The sequence below is a fragment of the Podarcis tiliguerta genome (genome assembly GCF_965153285.1).
Source record: "Podarcis tiliguerta genome assembly, chromosome: 11".
Lineage (NCBI taxonomy): Eukaryota > Metazoa > Chordata > Lepidosauria > Squamata > Lacertidae > Podarcis > Podarcis tiliguerta.
In genome coordinates, this window is record NC_139544.1 from 61,158,431 (window position 1) to 61,176,284 (window position 17,854).

The window sequence follows — 17,854 nt, forward strand, 5'->3', positions numbered from 1 at the left end:
CCCGTTGCTCGGTCCCTGCTCCTGCCAACCTAGCAGTTCAAAAGCACGTCAAAGTGCAAGTAGATAAATAGGTACCACTCCAGCAGGAAGGTAAACGGCGTTTCCGCACACTGCTCTGGTTTGCCAGAAGAGGCTTAGTCATACTGGCCACATGACCCAGAAGCTGTACGCCGGCTCCCTTGGCCAGTAAAGTGAGGTGAGCGCCGCAACCCCAGAGTTGGCCATGATTGGACCTAATGGTCAGGGGTCCCTTTACCTTTAATAAGGTTAAAAGGTAAAGGACCCTTCTGTCCAGAAGCTCCTTTCTCTGTCCGTGGTGCCCCCTTTTCCTCTGGGATGCTGGCCGTGTCTTGCCGCCGGTGCCCCTTAATAGAAACCGCTCTGTCAAGAACGGAAGCGATTATCGTAAAACATTTCCAGAGGGAGCCGGAACGAGATTAACAAGCTTTCTGACAAGCTGACAATTTTATAAGCTGATAATGCAGCATGTAGCTTGGGCCGCAGAGGGCAGGTGAGTAATTAGCAAAGTAGACCTGGAAGAGGAGGAGGTGGAAGAGGAGACGAAAGAAGCAGCCTTCATGCCAGAGCAAGAGAGCAAGTGCCCCTTTGTGGAGGAAAACTGGTGCAGTAGGCCCTGGGACATTTGTTTGGGCATGTACCCCCCATCTCTGCTTGGTCTATGTCTAGCTCTGCATTCAAATCTTGCCACGAAATGCTGTTCGGTCAAGATAGTGGGCAGCCACCTAATCTAATCAGTGCAACCCGCACTGGAACGTGGGCACTCTTGCAGAAGTCATTTTCTGGGAATGTGGGGCATTTTTCCATCTCCGGCATATTAAGCATTTGGTCCCTTACCTTTCCCGCCCTGATCTGGCCGCAGTGATCCATGCGACGGTCACCTCCAGGCTTGATCATTGTAACTCGCTCTATGTGGGGCTCCCCTTGAAGCTGACCCAGAAACTCCAGCGGGTGCAGAATGCCACGGTGAGACTCCTTACGGGGTCCTTGCCGTGGGATCACATTCATCCAGTGCTATACCAGCTGCACTGGCTCCTGGTGGAGTACAGGATCAGGTTTAAGGGGCTGGTTTTGACCTTTAAAGCCCTATGCGACCTAGGACCCTCATACCTACAGGACCACCTCTCCTGGTATGCCCCGCAGAGGACCTTAAGGTCCACAAATAACAACACTTTGGAGGTCCCAGGTCGCAAGGGGGTTAGATTGGTCTCAAATAGGGCCAGGGCCTTTTCAGTACTGGCCCCAACTTGGTGGAACGCTCTGTCACAAGAGACTAGGGCCCTGCGGGACTTGACATCTTTCCGCAGGGCCTGCAAGACAGAGCTGTTCCGCCTGGCCTTTGGTTTGGACTCAGTCTGACCCTTATGTTTCCCTCCCCTTATGGTTTTGATCTATGGGCTACTTTTAAAATGAGGCTGCATTTTAAATTGCATTTTAACCTGTATTTTAAATTGGTCCCCCCCCCATTATGTTTTTACTGTAATTTTACTCGTGTTAGCCACCCTGAGCCCGGCTCTGGCTGGGTAGGGCAGGGTATAAATAAACATCATCATCATCATCATTATTATTTGAAAATACTTTCCATTGCTCAGTGGCAGAGCATGTGCCTTGTGGGTGAGAGGTCCTGAGTTCAAGTCCTGTCATCACTGTGGGTGATATGGGGCTGGGTCAGTGGTTTTTCAGGCCACCTTCCCCTTGATTTCTTAAATTCATGCCCTACCGTATCAAAAGCATTAATGAATGGATGAGCACAAGGACGCCACACTGCTAAATAAAGCATGCAAAATGATTTTAAAAATGAGCAAAGTTAGGCGTATCAACGGAAATTGTTGGGGAACAGAGCCCAGCTTTTCTTGCCACAGAATGCGTGGGAACAATTTTTTTGAAGAATCCTAGGATTGTGGCGTTGGAGGTTCACCAAAGGTCATCTAGCTCAACCCCCTTGCAATGCAGGAATCACAGCTAAAGAATTGCTGCTGTCCCTGTTGCAGACACCGTAAAAGCTGTCTAGATCCATAAGAATATTTTTTACATGTTTTCCTGAATGCAGGTAAAGAATGGGACCACATGGAGGTAAATTTGGGGGGTGAGACTCTCTATTATATCCATCACAACTGGCTGCACGGAAATGGTTACTCCGTTTTAATTCTTGCGCTCTGGGAAGGATCCGCGAAGTCCAGAGTCAAGTAATGGATGTCGAAGCAGGAATAGGGCTCCACTCCAGGTTTTTGCTATTTCAGCCTCATCAATCTGTGTTTTATCTTCAGTTTTCCTTTGGAAGCGCCCTCATTCCTGACCAGCTGACCTCTGTGCTAGGCAGTTTATCTCAAAGGTTAATCTGCGTTTTTCTAAATCCTGCATTTCTAACCCGAACTCTGATGTTTTAAATTTTTTTATAGCCGTTTCCCTCTGGTTTTGTCTCCCTCTGCTGGAGAGAATCAATCCTATGTCACAAAAGATTTCTTTGCCACAGAACCAAGTGGGCTCAATAAAACAGGACAGCTTTTTCTGGGAGTTTTACATTAACTTGGGCATATACCGCGAGAAATATTATGTTCTTCAGCCTGCATTGATCATGGAAAAGGCAGACATTTTTGCATGAGCCGAAACCTTGCCTCCTTCCATCATTCATAGATATAGAATTATAGAATCATAGAATCATAGAGTTGGAAGAGACCACAAGGGCCATCGAGTCCAACCCCCTGCCAAGCAGGAAACACCATCAGAGCACTCCTGACATATGGTTGTCAAGCCTCTGCTTAAAGACCTCCAAAGAAGGAGACTCCACCACACTCCTTGGCAGCAAATTCCACTGTCGAACAGCTCTTACTGTCAGGAAGTTCTTCCTAATTTTTAGGTAGAATCTTCTTTCTTGTAGTTTGGATCCATTGCTCCGTGTCCGCTTCTCTGGAGCAGCAGAAAACAACCTTTCTCCCTCCTCTATGTGACATCCTTTTATATATTTGAACATGGCTATCATATCACCCCTTAACCTCCTCTTCTCCAGGCTAAAGATGCCTAGCTCCCTTAGCCGTTCCTCATAAGGCATTGTGCACAATTTATTCTGGTTAGCCGAATGGGAAAAGGGTTGTGTTGAGCACTGAAGACCCAGTCCAAACCACTGATATCTTCATAAAACCATAAAATTGTAGAGTCAGAAGGGACCCTGATTGTGATCTAGTCCGACACCTTTAATGCCAAACTCACAGCTGAGCCATCTGGCCTCTGTTTAAAAAATCTCCAATGAAGGAGATTCAAACCCCTTTCGAGGGAGTTGGTCCCACTCAGGGCCGGATTTAGGTTTGATGAGGCCCTCAGCTCCTGAAGGTAATGGGGTCCTTAATTGTAAGTGATTACTCAAAACCTGCAAATGAGTCCATTTCTTTGCATTGTTTCTTGTTATGTACTGAGTTGAATAGGATCCAAAAAGCAGCAGCCTGATCGGTCCTAGAACAATAGGATTCAGAATGCAGTAGTCTGATTGGTCCTAGAACAGTGCAGTAGTATGATTGGTCCCCAGGAGCCACCCAATCCAGCTCCAGGTGGAAGTGAATCCGCAACCTGATTGGCCTACAGGAGAATCCTGGAACTAGCCAATCATGTGGGGCCCATTGTGTAAATAATGTATATAAAGCAGATATTTCGGGGAAACTTTCATTCCTCACTACTATGAGCTGAATAAAGAGCATGAAATCCACACTCGACTCCGAGTATATTTTATTTCTGTAGGTAAGCCGTAAATGGTTCCCAATCTTCCTTGAAGGATTTTTTTTGCCCTTATGTCAAAGTTTTTCAGTTAGTTTTGCCATTTCGGCGTATTCAATAAGCTTTTCTTTCCATTCTTCCTTGGTTGGTGTTTTATCGCTTTTCCATCTTTGTGCCAATAGCATCCTTGCCGTGGATGCATAGCTGTCAAAGTTTCCCTTTTTTAAAGGGAAATGCCCTTATTCCGAATAGGATTCCTTGCAAGAAAAGGGAAAAGTTGACAGCTATGCGTGGATGTAGCATACATAAAAAGTTTTTGTTTTCCCTTTGGCAGATCTTGAGACATAAAATTCCTAACAAAAAAGCTTTTTTTCCATTTCATTATATATCATTTCCCAGTAACTTTAAACTATTTTACAATTCCACTATTAACATTTGGCAACCTTGAATTTCCTCTCTCCCCAGGGACTCCCGTGAACCGGATCCCCATCATGGCCAAGCAGGTCTTGGACCTCTACACCCTCTACCGGCTGGTGACCGAGAAAGGGGGCCTGGTGGAAGTCATCAACAAGAAGATCTGGCGCGAAATCACCAAAGGCCTCAACCTGCCCACCTCCATCACCAGCGCTGCTTTCACCCTCCGCACGCAGTGAGTGGCTTGCTCTCCCGCGAAGAGGCGTGGGGGGGGCACTGGAGGTGCAAATGACGCTGAAAAGCTGGTATCGCTAAATCAAAATCCATCCGTTTGCTTGAGTTAATTAAACGGAACAGCTTTAATTGGATCTTGAACGTCTGCTTTGCATTCTATGGTGTTGCTTAGCGTGTCATGCAAACCGCTGTTCTGAACAATTCTGAATAGGGTAATAATAATAATAATAATAATAATAATAATAATAATAATAATATTTTATTATTATTTTTTATAATTAATTTTTATTCAATTTCCAATATACATTCCATCCATATTTAACATCCGCCCCTAACATATACATCTTTTAGATTTCCCTCAGCCTATCTGACAATTTTCCATATTATCACTACTACTCACATTTCTTAAATTTATATTGCACTTTAACAATTTTAATCTTATCATATCTTTCAAGCAACATTTCAATCAATCATTTTCACAAAGCTTTTAGAAAGCCTACAAGCGTTAGTTGCTCCTCGCATACATTTTTGATATACTCTGTAAATTTATTCCAGTCCTCGGTAAATCTCTGATCGCGTTGGTTCCGGATTTTTCCCGTCAATTTGTCCATTTCTGCATATTCCATCAACTTCATTCTCCATTCTTCCCTAGTCGGCTTTTCTTCCTGTTTCCATTTCTGGGCCATCAAAATTCTTGCTGCTGTCACTGCATACCTAAAAATATTTTTTTATTATTTATACCCCAACCTTCCCGGTTCAGAAAACCGGGCTCAGGGCGGCTAACAACAAATTTAAAAGACTTAATTGATGCTATAAAAAACCCCAGCATAAAATACGGTATAAAACATGAATAACAATAAAATCAAAAATCGATTTAGGGGGGAAATCCATCCAATAAACATTAGATGATCACCAGGGCTAGCTGGCTAAATTAGTCCTATTTGGGCCAGCGAGGAGGCCAGGGGAGAATTAGCTGTGGGATCCCAGAGAGGGTGATCTTAATAAAAAGGGGAGAGGGAGGGAAGTAAGGGGAATAAAAGATCAGGCTAAGTTCAAATTAAAGGTCAGGCGGAATAGCTCTGTCTTACAGGCCCTGTGGAAGGAAGTGAAATCCTGCAGGGCCCTGGTCTCCTGGGACAGAGCATTCCACCAGGTCAGAGCCACCACTGAGAAGGCCCTGGCCCTGGGGGAGGATATTCTGACTTCATTAGTGGGTAGTGGGTGAGTTGGGGGTGAGTTTATGAAACCGAGGGGAGGGGGCTGCCCAGAGGAAGTTTGGGAACCGCTACTCTCGCACTCTAACCACTACGCCGCATTTCCTCTCTCCCTTTCTGCCTCCCTCCGCATGTCAGGTACATGAAATACCTCTACCCCTACGAGTGCGAGAAGCGGGCGCTCAGCTCCCCCGGCGAACTGCAGGCCGCCATTGACAGTAACCGGAGGGAAGGGAGACGGCAAGCCTTTGGGACCACGCTCTTCAACTACTCTCCGGTGGGGACGCCGGGGGTCCTGGCCTCGCCCAAGATACCGCTGCCCTCCCTCACCATCTCTGCGCACAACTGCAGCCAGATCAACCAGGTGCACACCATCAAGAAAGGTGAGGCAGTTGGGGATAACTCAGTCTGAAATTCCCAGGTGTCAAAAAAAGGTGATTTACCGTATTTTCCCGTCTATAAGATGATGATGATAATGATGATAATAATATTTATTTATTTATTCATTCATTCATTCATTCATTCCTCGCCAGCCTAGGACTTGCCGATCAGAAGGTTGGCAGTTCGAATCCCCGCGATGGGTTGAGCTCCCGTTGCTCAGTCCCAGCTCCTGCCAACCTAGCAGTTCGAAAGCACGTCAAAGTGCAAAGAGATAAATAGGTACCACTCTGGCGGGAAGTTAAATGGTGTTTCCGTGCGCTGCTCTGGTTTGCCAGAAGCGGCTTAGTCATGCTGGCCACATGATCCGGAAGCTGTACACCGGCTCCCTCGGCCACTAAAGTGAGATGAGCGCCACAACCCCAGAGTCGTCCACGACTGGAACTAATGGTCAGGGGTTGCTTTACCCTTTACCTTTACCTTGCCCATCTGGCTGGGTTTCCCCAGCCACTCTGGGCAGCTTCCAACAGAACACTAAAATACAATAACCTATTAAACATTAAAAGCTTCCCTAAACAGGGCTGCCTTCAGAAGTCTTCTAAAAGTCTGGGAGTTGTGTTCTCTTTGGCATCTGGCGGGAGGGCGTTCCACAGGGTGGGTGCCACTACCAAGAAGGCCCTCTGCCTGGTTCCCTGTAACTTGGCTTCTCGCAGTGAGGGAACCGCCAGAAGGCCCTTGGCGCTGGATCTCAGTGTCCGGGCAGAACGATGGAGGTGGAGACGCTCCTTCAGGTACTGAGGCCATTTAGGGCTTTCAAGGTCAGCACCAACACTTTTAATTGTGCTTGGAAATGTACTGGGAGCCAGTGTAGGTCTTTCAAGACCGGTGTTATGTGGTCTCAGTGGACACTCCCAGTCAGCAGTCTAGCTGCCGCATTCTGCATTAGTTGCAGTTTCTGGGTCACCTTCAAAGGTAGCCCCACGTAGAGCACATGGCAGTAGTCCAAGCACAAGATAACTAGAGCATGCACCACTCTGGCCAGACAGTCCGCGGGCAGGGAGGGTCTCAGTCTGTGTGCCAGATGGAGCTGGCAGACAGCTGCCCTGGACACAGAATTAACCTGCGCCTACATGGACATCTGTGAGTCCAGAATGACTCCCAGGCTGCGCACCTGGTCCTTCAGGGGCACAATTGCCCTATTCAGGACCAAGGAGTCCTCCACACCCGCTCCCCCCCGCCCCCCAAAAACAGTATTTCTGTCTTGTCAGGATTCAACCTCAATCTGTTAGCCACCATCCATCCTCCAACCACCTCCAGACATTCACACAGGACATTCACCGCCTTCACTGGTTCTGATTTGAAAGAGAGGTAGAGCTGGGTATCATCCGCATATTGATGGACATCCAGCCCAAACCCCCTGATGATCTCTCCCAGCAGCTGCATGTAGATGTTGAAAAGCAAGGGGGAGAGGACAGAACCCTGAGGCACCCCACAACACTCATCCCCCACCACCACTTTCTGAACACAGCCCAGGAGGAAGGAGCGGAACCACTCTGGTACCCCATAATTAAATACAATACACTCCCATAGAGACTACCTTAAACTGCGTTTAATACCAAAATCACATTTGGCTATAAACTGTTTCTCAGGCGGCTAGTCCTGGTCTTTATAACCCTATACCTTCTTCCAGAAGGCAGATGCTGAAAGAGATCATTTCCGGGGTGCGCACTATCCTGCGCTATCTCTGCAGCTTTCTTAGGACACCTGGAAGCATAGATTTGATCCAAGGTGGGAAGAGTGCACCCAGTTATTCTCTCCACAGTCTTTACAACCCTGGACAGCATTGCTTTTTCCCTGACCGTGCAGCTCCCAAACCACACACAGAGAACATAAGTTAATACACACTCCAAAGTACAATGGTAAAATGCCATCAACAGGTCCTTTGAGAGATTGTTTTTCCGGAGGATTCTCAGAAAATATAACCTCTGCTGTGTTCTCTTCATCGGGTCTTTGCTGTTTTCTCCCCAGGTTAGGTCATCCTTGTATTGCAGGGGGTTGGACTGGATGGCCTTTAGGGGTCCCTCGCAATTCTGCTGCTCTGCAATTCCTCCCCCCTCTCTTTTCTCCCCTCCAGAGGAGAGCATCCTTTCCTCCGCGGTCCCCGGCCGCCTGGCCATCCCCGTCAGCTTAGCCGGCCACCACTTGGTGGCTGCGCAAGCGGCTGCGTCTCAGGCGGCCGCCCTGGAGCAGCTGCGGGAGAAGCTGGAGGGGGGCGAGCCCCCCGAAAAGAAGATGGCTCTGGTGGCTGAGGAGCAGCAGCGGCTGGTCCAGCACGCCCTCCAGCAAAACCTCCTGGCCATGGCGTCGCAGTTCCCGGTCAACATCAAGATCAACAACCGTGGAGGTGAGAGCCATTCCTTGCGTGTTTGGGTCGCAAAGGGTGTCTGCAAACCCCTTCTCTCCACAGGGAATTCTGGGAAGTGTAGTTTTGTGCCAGGAGGACGACACGTCTAGGGAACCTCTCCCCAAACTACAGTTCCCAGGATTCTCTGGGGCAGCGCAGCCAGAGAGGGCAGTGTCCAGAGCATAGCTGACAACTTTCAGATTTGGAAATAAGGGATCAGCAGCCTCACCTGTCCCAGGGACAGTCTACGGGATATCTAACAATCCGGGATAGCAGCGGGAAACGGCGCTGGAATAAGGGAATTTCCCGCAAAAAAGGGGAAGTTTGACAGCTAAGGTCCAGAGGTGACTGGGATCTGTAGCTGTCGTCATCATCCATTGTATTCCCTGCTCTCCATCAGCACGTTCCAGGGATGGTTGCAAGAATTGGAAAAGCAGATTGCTGTCACCAGAGCAAGCCCTGAATAATAATAATAATAATAATAATAATAATAATAATAATAATAATAATAATTTATTTATACCCCGCCCTCCCCAGTCTTGACCGGGCTCAGGGAGGCTGACACCAGGTATAAAACAATTGATTGAAATACAACTTAAATACAAGATTAAGATACAGCATTAAAATGCAGCCTCGTTTCAGTAGGAATCAAAAAAATTTTGGGGATGAAAATGTCAAATCTTCACCAAGGCCAACTATCCAGACTGGTCCTACGTGGGCCAGAAAAAAGCCAGGGAAGTCCCCAAATAGGAGTTCCATCACAGAAGGAGAAAGGAAAAAGGAAAGAGGGGAAGGGGATCAAGTTGATTCCAAGCCAAAGGCCAGGCGGAACAACTCTGTCTTACAGGCCCTGCGGAAAGAAATCAGATCCTGCATGGCCCTGGTCTCCTGAGACAAGAGTGTTCCACCAGGCCGGAGCCAGTACTGAAAAGGCCCTGGCTCTGGTTGAGGCTTAGGGCCTGGGACCTCTAGGGTGTTGCTATTTATGGACCTTAAGGTCCTCCGCAGGGCATACCGGGAGAGGTGATCCCGTAGGTACGAGGGTCCTAGGCCTGTACAGTTTTCCACACCTCTTGGGGGTCAAGGGGCAAGGCAGAGGGGTTGCGTCTTCAGCATTTGTGGAAAACTGTACAGAAACACACGCCTCTGGTGTTCCACAGTTCCACAGCTTAGGGGCTGTCACAGAAAAGGCCCCTCCACAAGCAAAAAAATAAAATTAAAAATACTTTGGCAGAACTGCCAAGAAAGGCTTCTTCTTTCTGATCTTGCAGTATCATAGAGTTATAGAGTTTGAAGGGACCCCGGGACATCTAGTTCTTGAGCTGAGATTCCTGCTTGAAGCGGGTTGGACTAGATGACCTTTGGGGGTTCCTCGCAACTCTGCAATTCTAGGATTCTTTGACTTTGGAGAAGCACTTTTGCACCCCAGTGAATGTGTCTGGGTAGGAAAGGGTGTGGAGAAATTAGTAAGTTCAGAAAGCAGGTGAAAGTTTGCAGGGGGGGAACTTGCACACTTTTTTTGCAATTAGTTTCGATAGCGGGGAAGGGAACTGTGCTTCCGGAGAGCAGGGCCATCACTGACAGTGCTAGGGAGGTTATTCTGGGGGTCTGTTCATCCAAGAAACAACTCCTTTGATCAAGGATCTGTAAAACAGAGCACACACGCTAGAATCAACTTTGCAAAAATGATTCCAAGCGTTTCTCGGGGATTCACAGCTCCTGTTGTTAAGTTACCTTTTGCATTGCACTTCAAGCCTCTTCAAAGTGCTTCATAGCCATTACTGTGCAAGGCAGATCAGTATTACCCCCATATGGTAGGTGAAGCAAGATTACGTCCTTATTTACCTATATCACAAAATTTACCCACAGCTTGCTTGTGGAACCTAGGGACGTGGGTGGTGCTGTGGGTAAAAGCTCAGTGCCTAGGACTTGCCGATCATCAGGTTGGCGGTTCGAATCCCCGCAGCGGGGTGCGCTCCCATTGTTCGGTCCCAGCGCCTGCCAACCTAGCAGTTCGAAAGCACTCTCGGGTGCAAGTAGATAAATAGGGACCGCTTACTAGCGGGAAGGTAAACGGCGTTTCCGTGTGCAGCTCTGGCTCGCCAGAGCAGCAATGTCACGCTGGCCACGTGACCCGGAAGTGTCTCCGGACAGCGCTGGCCCCCGGCCTCTTGAGTGAGATGGGCGCACAACCCTAGAGTCTGTCAAGACTGGCCCGTACGGGCAGGGGTACCTTTACCTTTACCTTAATTTCGATAGCGGGGAAGGGAACTGTGCTTCCGGAGAGCAGGGCCGTCACTGACAGTGCTGGGAAGATTATTCTGGGGGTCTGTTCATCCAAGAAACAACTCCTTTCAGCAAGGATCTGTAAAACAGAGCACACACGCTAGAATCAACTTTGCAAAAATGATTCTAAGCGTTTCTCGGGGATTCACAGCTCCCGTTGTTAAGTTACCTTTTGCATTGCACTTCAAGCCTCTTCAAAGTGCTTCATAGCCATTACTGTGCAAGGTAGATCAGTATTACCCCCATATGGTAGGTGAAGCAAGATTACTTCCGTATTTACCCAAATCACAAAATTTACCCACCGCTTGCTTGTGGGAACCTCCTGCCCAAAGCGGTTTACCAAAATGACAAAACTATAAAATTATTGCAGAGAAAAATGAACAACAACTATTTAAAACTTCTGAGATGAGGCAGGAACCTTTCTACATATGTGGTGGGAGTGCAAAGAGATAGTGGGATTCTGGGGAAATATCTACAACGAACTGAAAAAGATGTTTAGATTTTCATTTGAAAAAAACACCAGAACCCTTTCTCCTAAGTATCATGTCAGAGGAAATAAAAAGAACGGTCAGAGCAATATTTATGTATGCAACTACGGCGGCAAAGTTATTGATTGCCAAAAAATTGGAAAATGCAGCAGCGTCCCAACTAAAACAGGCTGGTTAACTAAAATGATGGAATGCTTCCATATTGCCGAACTAACAGGGAGGATAAGAGGAGATATGGTATAAAAAGTGAATAAGGAGTGGGCTATCTTTAAGGATGTGGGTGGCACTGTGGTCTAAACCACAGAGCCTAGGACTTGCCGATCAGAAGGTCGGCGTTTCGAATCCCCACGACGGGGTGAGCTCCCGTTGCTCGGTCCCTGCTCCTGCCAACCTAGAAGTTCGAAAGCACGTCAAAGTGCAAGTAGATAAATAGGTACCGCACCAGCAGGAAGGTAAACGGTGTTTCTGTGTGCTGCTCTGGTTCGCCAGAAGTGGCTTAGTCATGCTGGCCACATGACCTGGAAGCTCTACGCCGGCTCCCTTGGCCAGTAAAGCGAGATGAGCGCCGCAACCCCAGAGTCGGCCACGACTGGACCTAATGGTCAGGGGTCCCTTTACCTTTATCTTTAAGGAATACATCAAAATTTATGTGGAAAAAGTAGAATTTCTGACAGATACTGTCCAGAGTGAATCCAGAAAATGACGAGAGTGAAAGGAGAGTAAAGTCAAGATAGAAGAAGAGATTAAAGAAATAATGAAATGCGTTTAAGCTAGCTGGAAAAACAAAGTAGCGTAACAAGAACGGCTGGAAGTCAAGTCACTTGGTGGGTGTCTGTGTGGGGTAGGTGTGTAGGTATGTTGATATGTACAGTATAGGTAGGTATTATATAGAGTAATGTAGGTATGTTTTATGTTATGAAAATAAGGTAGTGTGTTGTGTATGTGTACTGTGTAAATGTTTATGTATGTGTTTTATATGTTCATTAAAAAATTAAGGAAAACAACTTTGAGATGGGTGAGTGAGGCTGACTTACTGGCAGAGGTGAGATTTGAACCCAAGGCTTCTGGGTTTACAGAAGAGTCTCTGAGCCGCTTTGCCGCAGGGACTTGAGCTGTGAGCTGCCGGCCCATCTCACTTTGATGAGCAGCCGCCTATCAAACGGCGGGCTTGGGTTGTGCAAAGTGGTGCTGGGCTGGCTCTGGCCTCCATCCTCCCTGCCTCTCCCTTCCGAAATCCCTCTATCGGCATTTTCTTCTCCCCTTCCAGATGACAGACAGGAGGCTGCATTGAACCTGTCCAGCAATGGCATTAGCAGTATCAACATGTCAATAGAAATAAATGGAGTTGTCTACACAGGTAAATAGAAAGGGGGGGCTGCTTCACCCATGTAATTGCAGCCGGGAAATCCAATAAGTTATAGCTGCGGCCCGGCTGACGACCTTTCCCTCCGACCCTGATGTCTTTGCTACGATAAAATCCATCATCGTGAAGTCGCGGGGCCTGCAGTGCAAGAGAGTGTCCTTTGCCCAGGTAGGGGCAAGAATGCATGCCAGGAATGCCAGGCAACCAGGTGGCAATTTTGGACAGCTCATACCTGAATGCTCCTTTGATTCAGATGCCCTGGCATGCCTCTGTGTTACGCTCACCTGGCGTCCTCCTGTGCTCGCCTGCTTGCCGGCCTCTCCGGCAGAAACCTGCCTTTCTCCGTTTTGTAAATAATACGAGAAGTCAAGTTTCTAGCCCTTATGGCTTGCAGAGACAAAGCTGAGGACGAGGGCAGCGCAGGAGCCTTCTGGGCAGCGACTGGGCCCCAATGTGCCCTAGATTCTTTATATAGATTCTCTTTTCTGCTGTGATCTCTTAGGTAGAAGCCTAATGTCGGCAGATTCGGGGCAGATAAAAGGGCTTTTTCGTGCAGCGTTTAAACTATGGAACTCACTGCCACAAGAGGCAATCATGGCCATCAACCCAGACGGCTTTAAAAGGCGATTAGGCAAATTTTTGGAGGAAAATGCTATCTATGGTTGCTAGCCAAGATGGCTATTCTCTGCCATCTCCTCCTGTGGTTTCCAGCTGGTGGCATTCAGAAGCTTTGCTGTGTGGCCTGCAGTTTCCCTCCTCTACGAATTTGCCTAAATTCTCTTTTAAAGCCATCCCAATTCCAGATCTGGAGTTAGCTAAATTGACGGACATAATAAGGCATAAATCTATGGTACAGAAACAATGGGAATGTTCAAATGAATATTTACACAAACAGGGCTCAAATACGAAAGTTTGGTTGTGCTTAGACTAACCTTGTGAAGAATATAGAGAACACAAAGAATTGATGGATTGCGAATGAACTTAAAGAAAGGAAGTGATGGAAGAACAGATGTTGAGGTGAACTAGATAACCAAGAGATGTGTGGTGAACGCTGTGGAAGTCTTTTATAATATTTCAACTAGGATTTATATATTGAAAATGTTTGAAATATGAATTTGGTATTATTTGATTGTGGAAAGTATTTTTTCTCTTCTTTCTTTTTCTTGTTTCTTTTCATCTATCTTTCATCTCCTTTCTTTTCTAATCTACATTTTGAAAAATGTGTAGATAAATGTTTTTATGTATTGTTCAGTATTGGTCCTATTTCTTGCTTTTCTTTTATTTTCTTGTAATATTTAATAAAATTTGATAATGATGTATAAAAAAAATTAAAATAAAGCCATCCCAATTGGTGGCCCTCACTGCCTCATGTGGCAGTGGGTTCCATAGTCTATACGCTGCATTAAGAGGTATAGAGAGGCAGACTTTGGGCAGCCCCTGCAAGGGGTGAAAGAGGCCGGCCCTCTCAGATCCAGAATTGGGCACCCCTGGCCCCCTCCTGAATTGCCAGGGGAGAGCCAAGGACCACCTCTGTGAAAAAAAGACAGTCACGGAACCAAGAAATCACACAAAACAAAAGAATTGCCATGAAAATCCCTGAAACGAGAAGTAATCGACTATAGAATTGAATTAAATAAAAAAAATAAAAAATAACCTAGAATTAAACAAAGACTTAACGAGATGCCGCCTACAAAACTCGTTTCACTGAACTAATCAGTTTCCTCAGAAGAAAATAAAGAAATTATAAACCTTAAATGATTTTAAGTGATATCAAACAAATTCAAGAGCAGAGCTGAAACGCTTCCTTGAGTTTACAAAAAAAGGTATAAAAACCTCAATGACAAGTTTTAAACATAGCCCTATTTAAGAGAAGATTATAAACCTTAAACGATTTTAAATGATTTCCAGCAAACTCAAAATGTTTTAGCCCTGCTTTTGAGTTTGCTGGAAATCATTTAAGGTTTATAATTTCTTTATTTCCTCCTGAGGAAACGGATGAGTTCAGTGAAACGAGTTTTGTAGCCGGCACCTCTTTAAGTCTTTGTTGAATTCTAGGTTAATTTTTCCTCACATTTTTTGATTTTTGTTATCTAATTCATTTCTATAGTCGATGACTTCTCGTTTCAGGGATTTTCACGGCAAGTCTTTCGTTTTGGGTAAGGACCTCCTCTGTGGCAGATGGGAACCACTGTAACCTTGACCTCTCTTCTCCCGCCAGGTGTGCTGTTTGCCCGCAGGTCTGGCGTCGCCGGCAGCACCGCGAGTGCCCACAGCCACACCAGCCCCGTGACCTCGCAGAACCAGCTGCTGTCCACGGCGCCACGGGGCCACACTCCGGCCAGCACTTCACCGTGAGGGGACACGTCCCGGGAGCCTCCACCCCTCGACCTGGCGACCTCGGAGACAACGCCACGGTTGCCCTGTGCCAGGGCCCAGCAGAGGGCACCCAGGGTTGCGGCTGAGTGGGGCTGGGTGCTACAGCCCCATCCTTTCCTGGGGGGTGGGATTTCCGGGCAGGATGGAACGAGACGCTTGAGCAGAGAGCTTTGGAGAGGACTTGAGGGGACTTGGAGAAGGAGGAGGAGGTTGGGGAGACCTCGAGGCCGGACTCTGGACTCTGGAGAAGACTCAGCGGCGGGTACGGGTGCTTCCCGCATCCCCTCCCCTCCCCTGTCAAACACGCACAGTTGTATACCCAGCACAAGCATGCTGTTCGCACACACAACACCTCACATCTTCGACGGGACATCGCTCAGGGCTTGGCAGCCCTCGTGGGATTGAGGCCTCGCTCTCGCCTGCCCTGTGCCAGGCTGGGGGATGCCAGGGGCAGAGGTGGGTAGGGCCTCAGCGCTGGCAGGTGTCATTCCAGGCACACAGGTGCCAGAGGTCTCTGCGCCCACGTGCGGGCGAGAAAAGAGGCATCGCCAGGCACGCAAGGAGGGCATGGAGCAAAACTGGCAAGGGGAGAGTCTCAGGGGCCAGGGAGAGAGGCCCGGGAGGGTGGATTTGGCCCCCATGGCCTGGCCCACCTCACCCCGGACATTCTCTCTCTCACACACAGCGGCCCTCCTCTCCCTTCCTCTCCTTGCCCTTTGCAAACCGCAGCTGTGGGGCATCAAAAGCACTTGGGGGAGATGCGAGGTGCGCAGAACCCCAAGCCTGGCATTGAGTTTAGAAGGGAAGAGGGTGGATGTGGGAAGGGAAGCCAAAGATGGAGGCCGAGGTGGCAGGGAATCAAAGAACGGGCAGGCAAGGCGGGTGATGGATGTGGTCCATTTTGGGAATAAGACAGCAGCTTCCGGGGTTGGGGCTGTAGATCAGTCGCACTTGATTGTAGAAATTGCTTTTTCTCACCCCCCTCCGCTGCTGTGGTACCCAACGCCTCCCCAAATGCTGTACCCTCTGCAAGGTGCCTTGGCGATGCCTGCTGGCCACTTCCATCCCTTCCCCTCCTTGCTTTGCCAGCCCAACACGGGTGCCTCTCCTTTCCCCTCGTGCAACGCGCCCTCGTGCAAGCGCACATGGGCTGACGGCTAGCTGACCTTGGGGCACTTTCCTCATCACCACCCTTGGGGAGCCAGTGGGGGGCAGGCCGGGTTTGCCTCTCCCCCAGGTTAGGCTGCCATCGGGGGTGGGGAGCAGGGGTGGGGTGGGGGGGCAATCCTTTGGAATCACTGGAGGGGTGGGGGTACGGGTGGGGTGTCGGGGAATCTCTTTTTGCGACCGTGCAAGGTTTATAGAGACGTACCAAAGAAGGGATCGAGTTCATCTACCTCATGTTCTTTTGAAAAATGTGCCAACGAGGGGAAGTGGGGGTGGGTTTGGGGAGAGGCAGGCCAGGCAAGCTGGCGACTCGGCCTGCTTCCGCTGATTCTGCAGCCGACAGGAGCTTGGCTTTTGGTTTGTTTCGAAACAATCCTGTGCTTTTGACCAAAGAAACTCTCCTCTTTCCTGCTTGAGCCACTTGCTGCATGAGATTTCATCTTCCCAGGCGGATGCTGCCTCCGGAAAAGGACGTTTCAGGACTCTCTGGGAGATGCGGACATGGGCAGAGGATGGGACTGCGGGTGGCACGCCTGTTTTTAAGCTCTTCTACCAAAGATGGGATGCATTTGGGCACTTGGTTCTTCCGCCGCGGGAATGGAGGCGGCCGGCGAGCTCATCTCTTGCCTCTCATTTTCTGTCCTGCTTTTCCCGGCAGCTCCAGACAACCCCTTTGCTCTTTGTGTCTAGGTGGTGCTTTCCCGGCCCTTCCTGCTGCTACCGCTCCCTCCTGCTTCCCTCTCTCTCCCTTTCCCCCTTCCTTGTCTGTTTTTGGAGTCGATCCAGTGCACTGAGTCGGGAGCTGGGTCTTGGCACTCAGGGGAAATGAATGCAAGTACCGATGAGATGGAAATAAAAGCAGAAATACTTTTAAAAGATGCATCGGAGACGAGTGATGTTTCACAGCAACAACCGCACCCTACTCCCCAGTTGCTCTGAGGGTCTCCCCCCTCTCCGCCTGATCCCTTTAAAATGGGGGGGGAGGGTGATCAAGAACCGAGAGCCTGTAACCTTTGACCAGCAAAGGAGGTTCTCTACTGCCCAGCCCATGTTCAATAAATAAAAACATAAATGCTTGTAATGCCATTTATTGATAGAATATGTCCCAACATTTCATGCCTGGACACCTTGGGGCAGCTCAGAGTCAGGTAGCCGACGAACCTTAATGATGGGATGGAACAGAAGAGCACTTGGAAATAAAAAGGGAGGATCTAAACAGCAGTGGAACTTCAGGATCCGGCCCATGCTAGAAAAATGAGTCTTTCCACACATTGACTATCACACACACTATGGAATTGGCCCCCGCAAAGAAATGAGCTTGGGTGACTTTGAAAGAGAATGTGGTGTAACACAGTGTCAGACTAGGAGCTGGGAGACCAGGGTTCAAATATGAGGCTCACTAGGCCAGCCACAGTCTCTCAGCCAAGCCTACCTCATGGGGTGGTTGTTGTGGAGATTAGAGGAGGAAGAGGAGAACTGCTTGTGCCATCTTGAGCTTGGAGGAAAGGTGGTCTATACATGTGATTTTAAAAAGGCTTGAGGCAAATTCATGGAGGCAGCCAAGGCTACTGGCCACAATGGATTTGCCCCCTTTCTTAGTGCTTGCTAGACTATCACAATTAAATGTATTCACAATGATGCTTTCACACCATTGTCCTGGGATGTCATTTTCATTTATGGGTTTCCCCATCTTGTCTTGAGCATCACAGGTGATTTACAGCAACATCATTGCCTCTTTCCATGGCAAGTAAACACAAAGAATACTATTTCTCTGTATTTCTGAGGTGGCGTATGATCACCCTGAGAC

The 17,854-nt window shown here is 48.3% G+C and overlaps 1 protein-coding gene across 1 annotated transcript in view; it reads left to right on the forward strand.

Moving 5' to 3' along the window:
* The window catches only part of ARID3C (AT-rich interaction domain 3C), a 115,698-nt gene extending 98,773 nt beyond the window's left edge, over positions 1-16,925 (forward strand). The window contains exons 4-8 of the mRNA XM_083402943.1: positions 4,189-4,372; positions 5,724-5,968; positions 8,098-8,367; positions 12,409-12,498; positions 14,723-16,925. Coding sequence (XP_083259069.1) covers positions 4,189-4,372; positions 5,724-5,968; positions 8,098-8,367; positions 12,409-12,498; positions 14,723-14,859 — 926 coding nt within the window. The 3' untranslated portion in view covers positions 14,860-16,925. The remainder of the gene's footprint in view (positions 1-4,188; positions 4,373-5,723; positions 5,969-8,097; positions 8,368-12,408; positions 12,499-14,722) is intronic.
* The last annotated feature ends 929 nt before the right edge of the window (positions 16,926-17,854 follow it).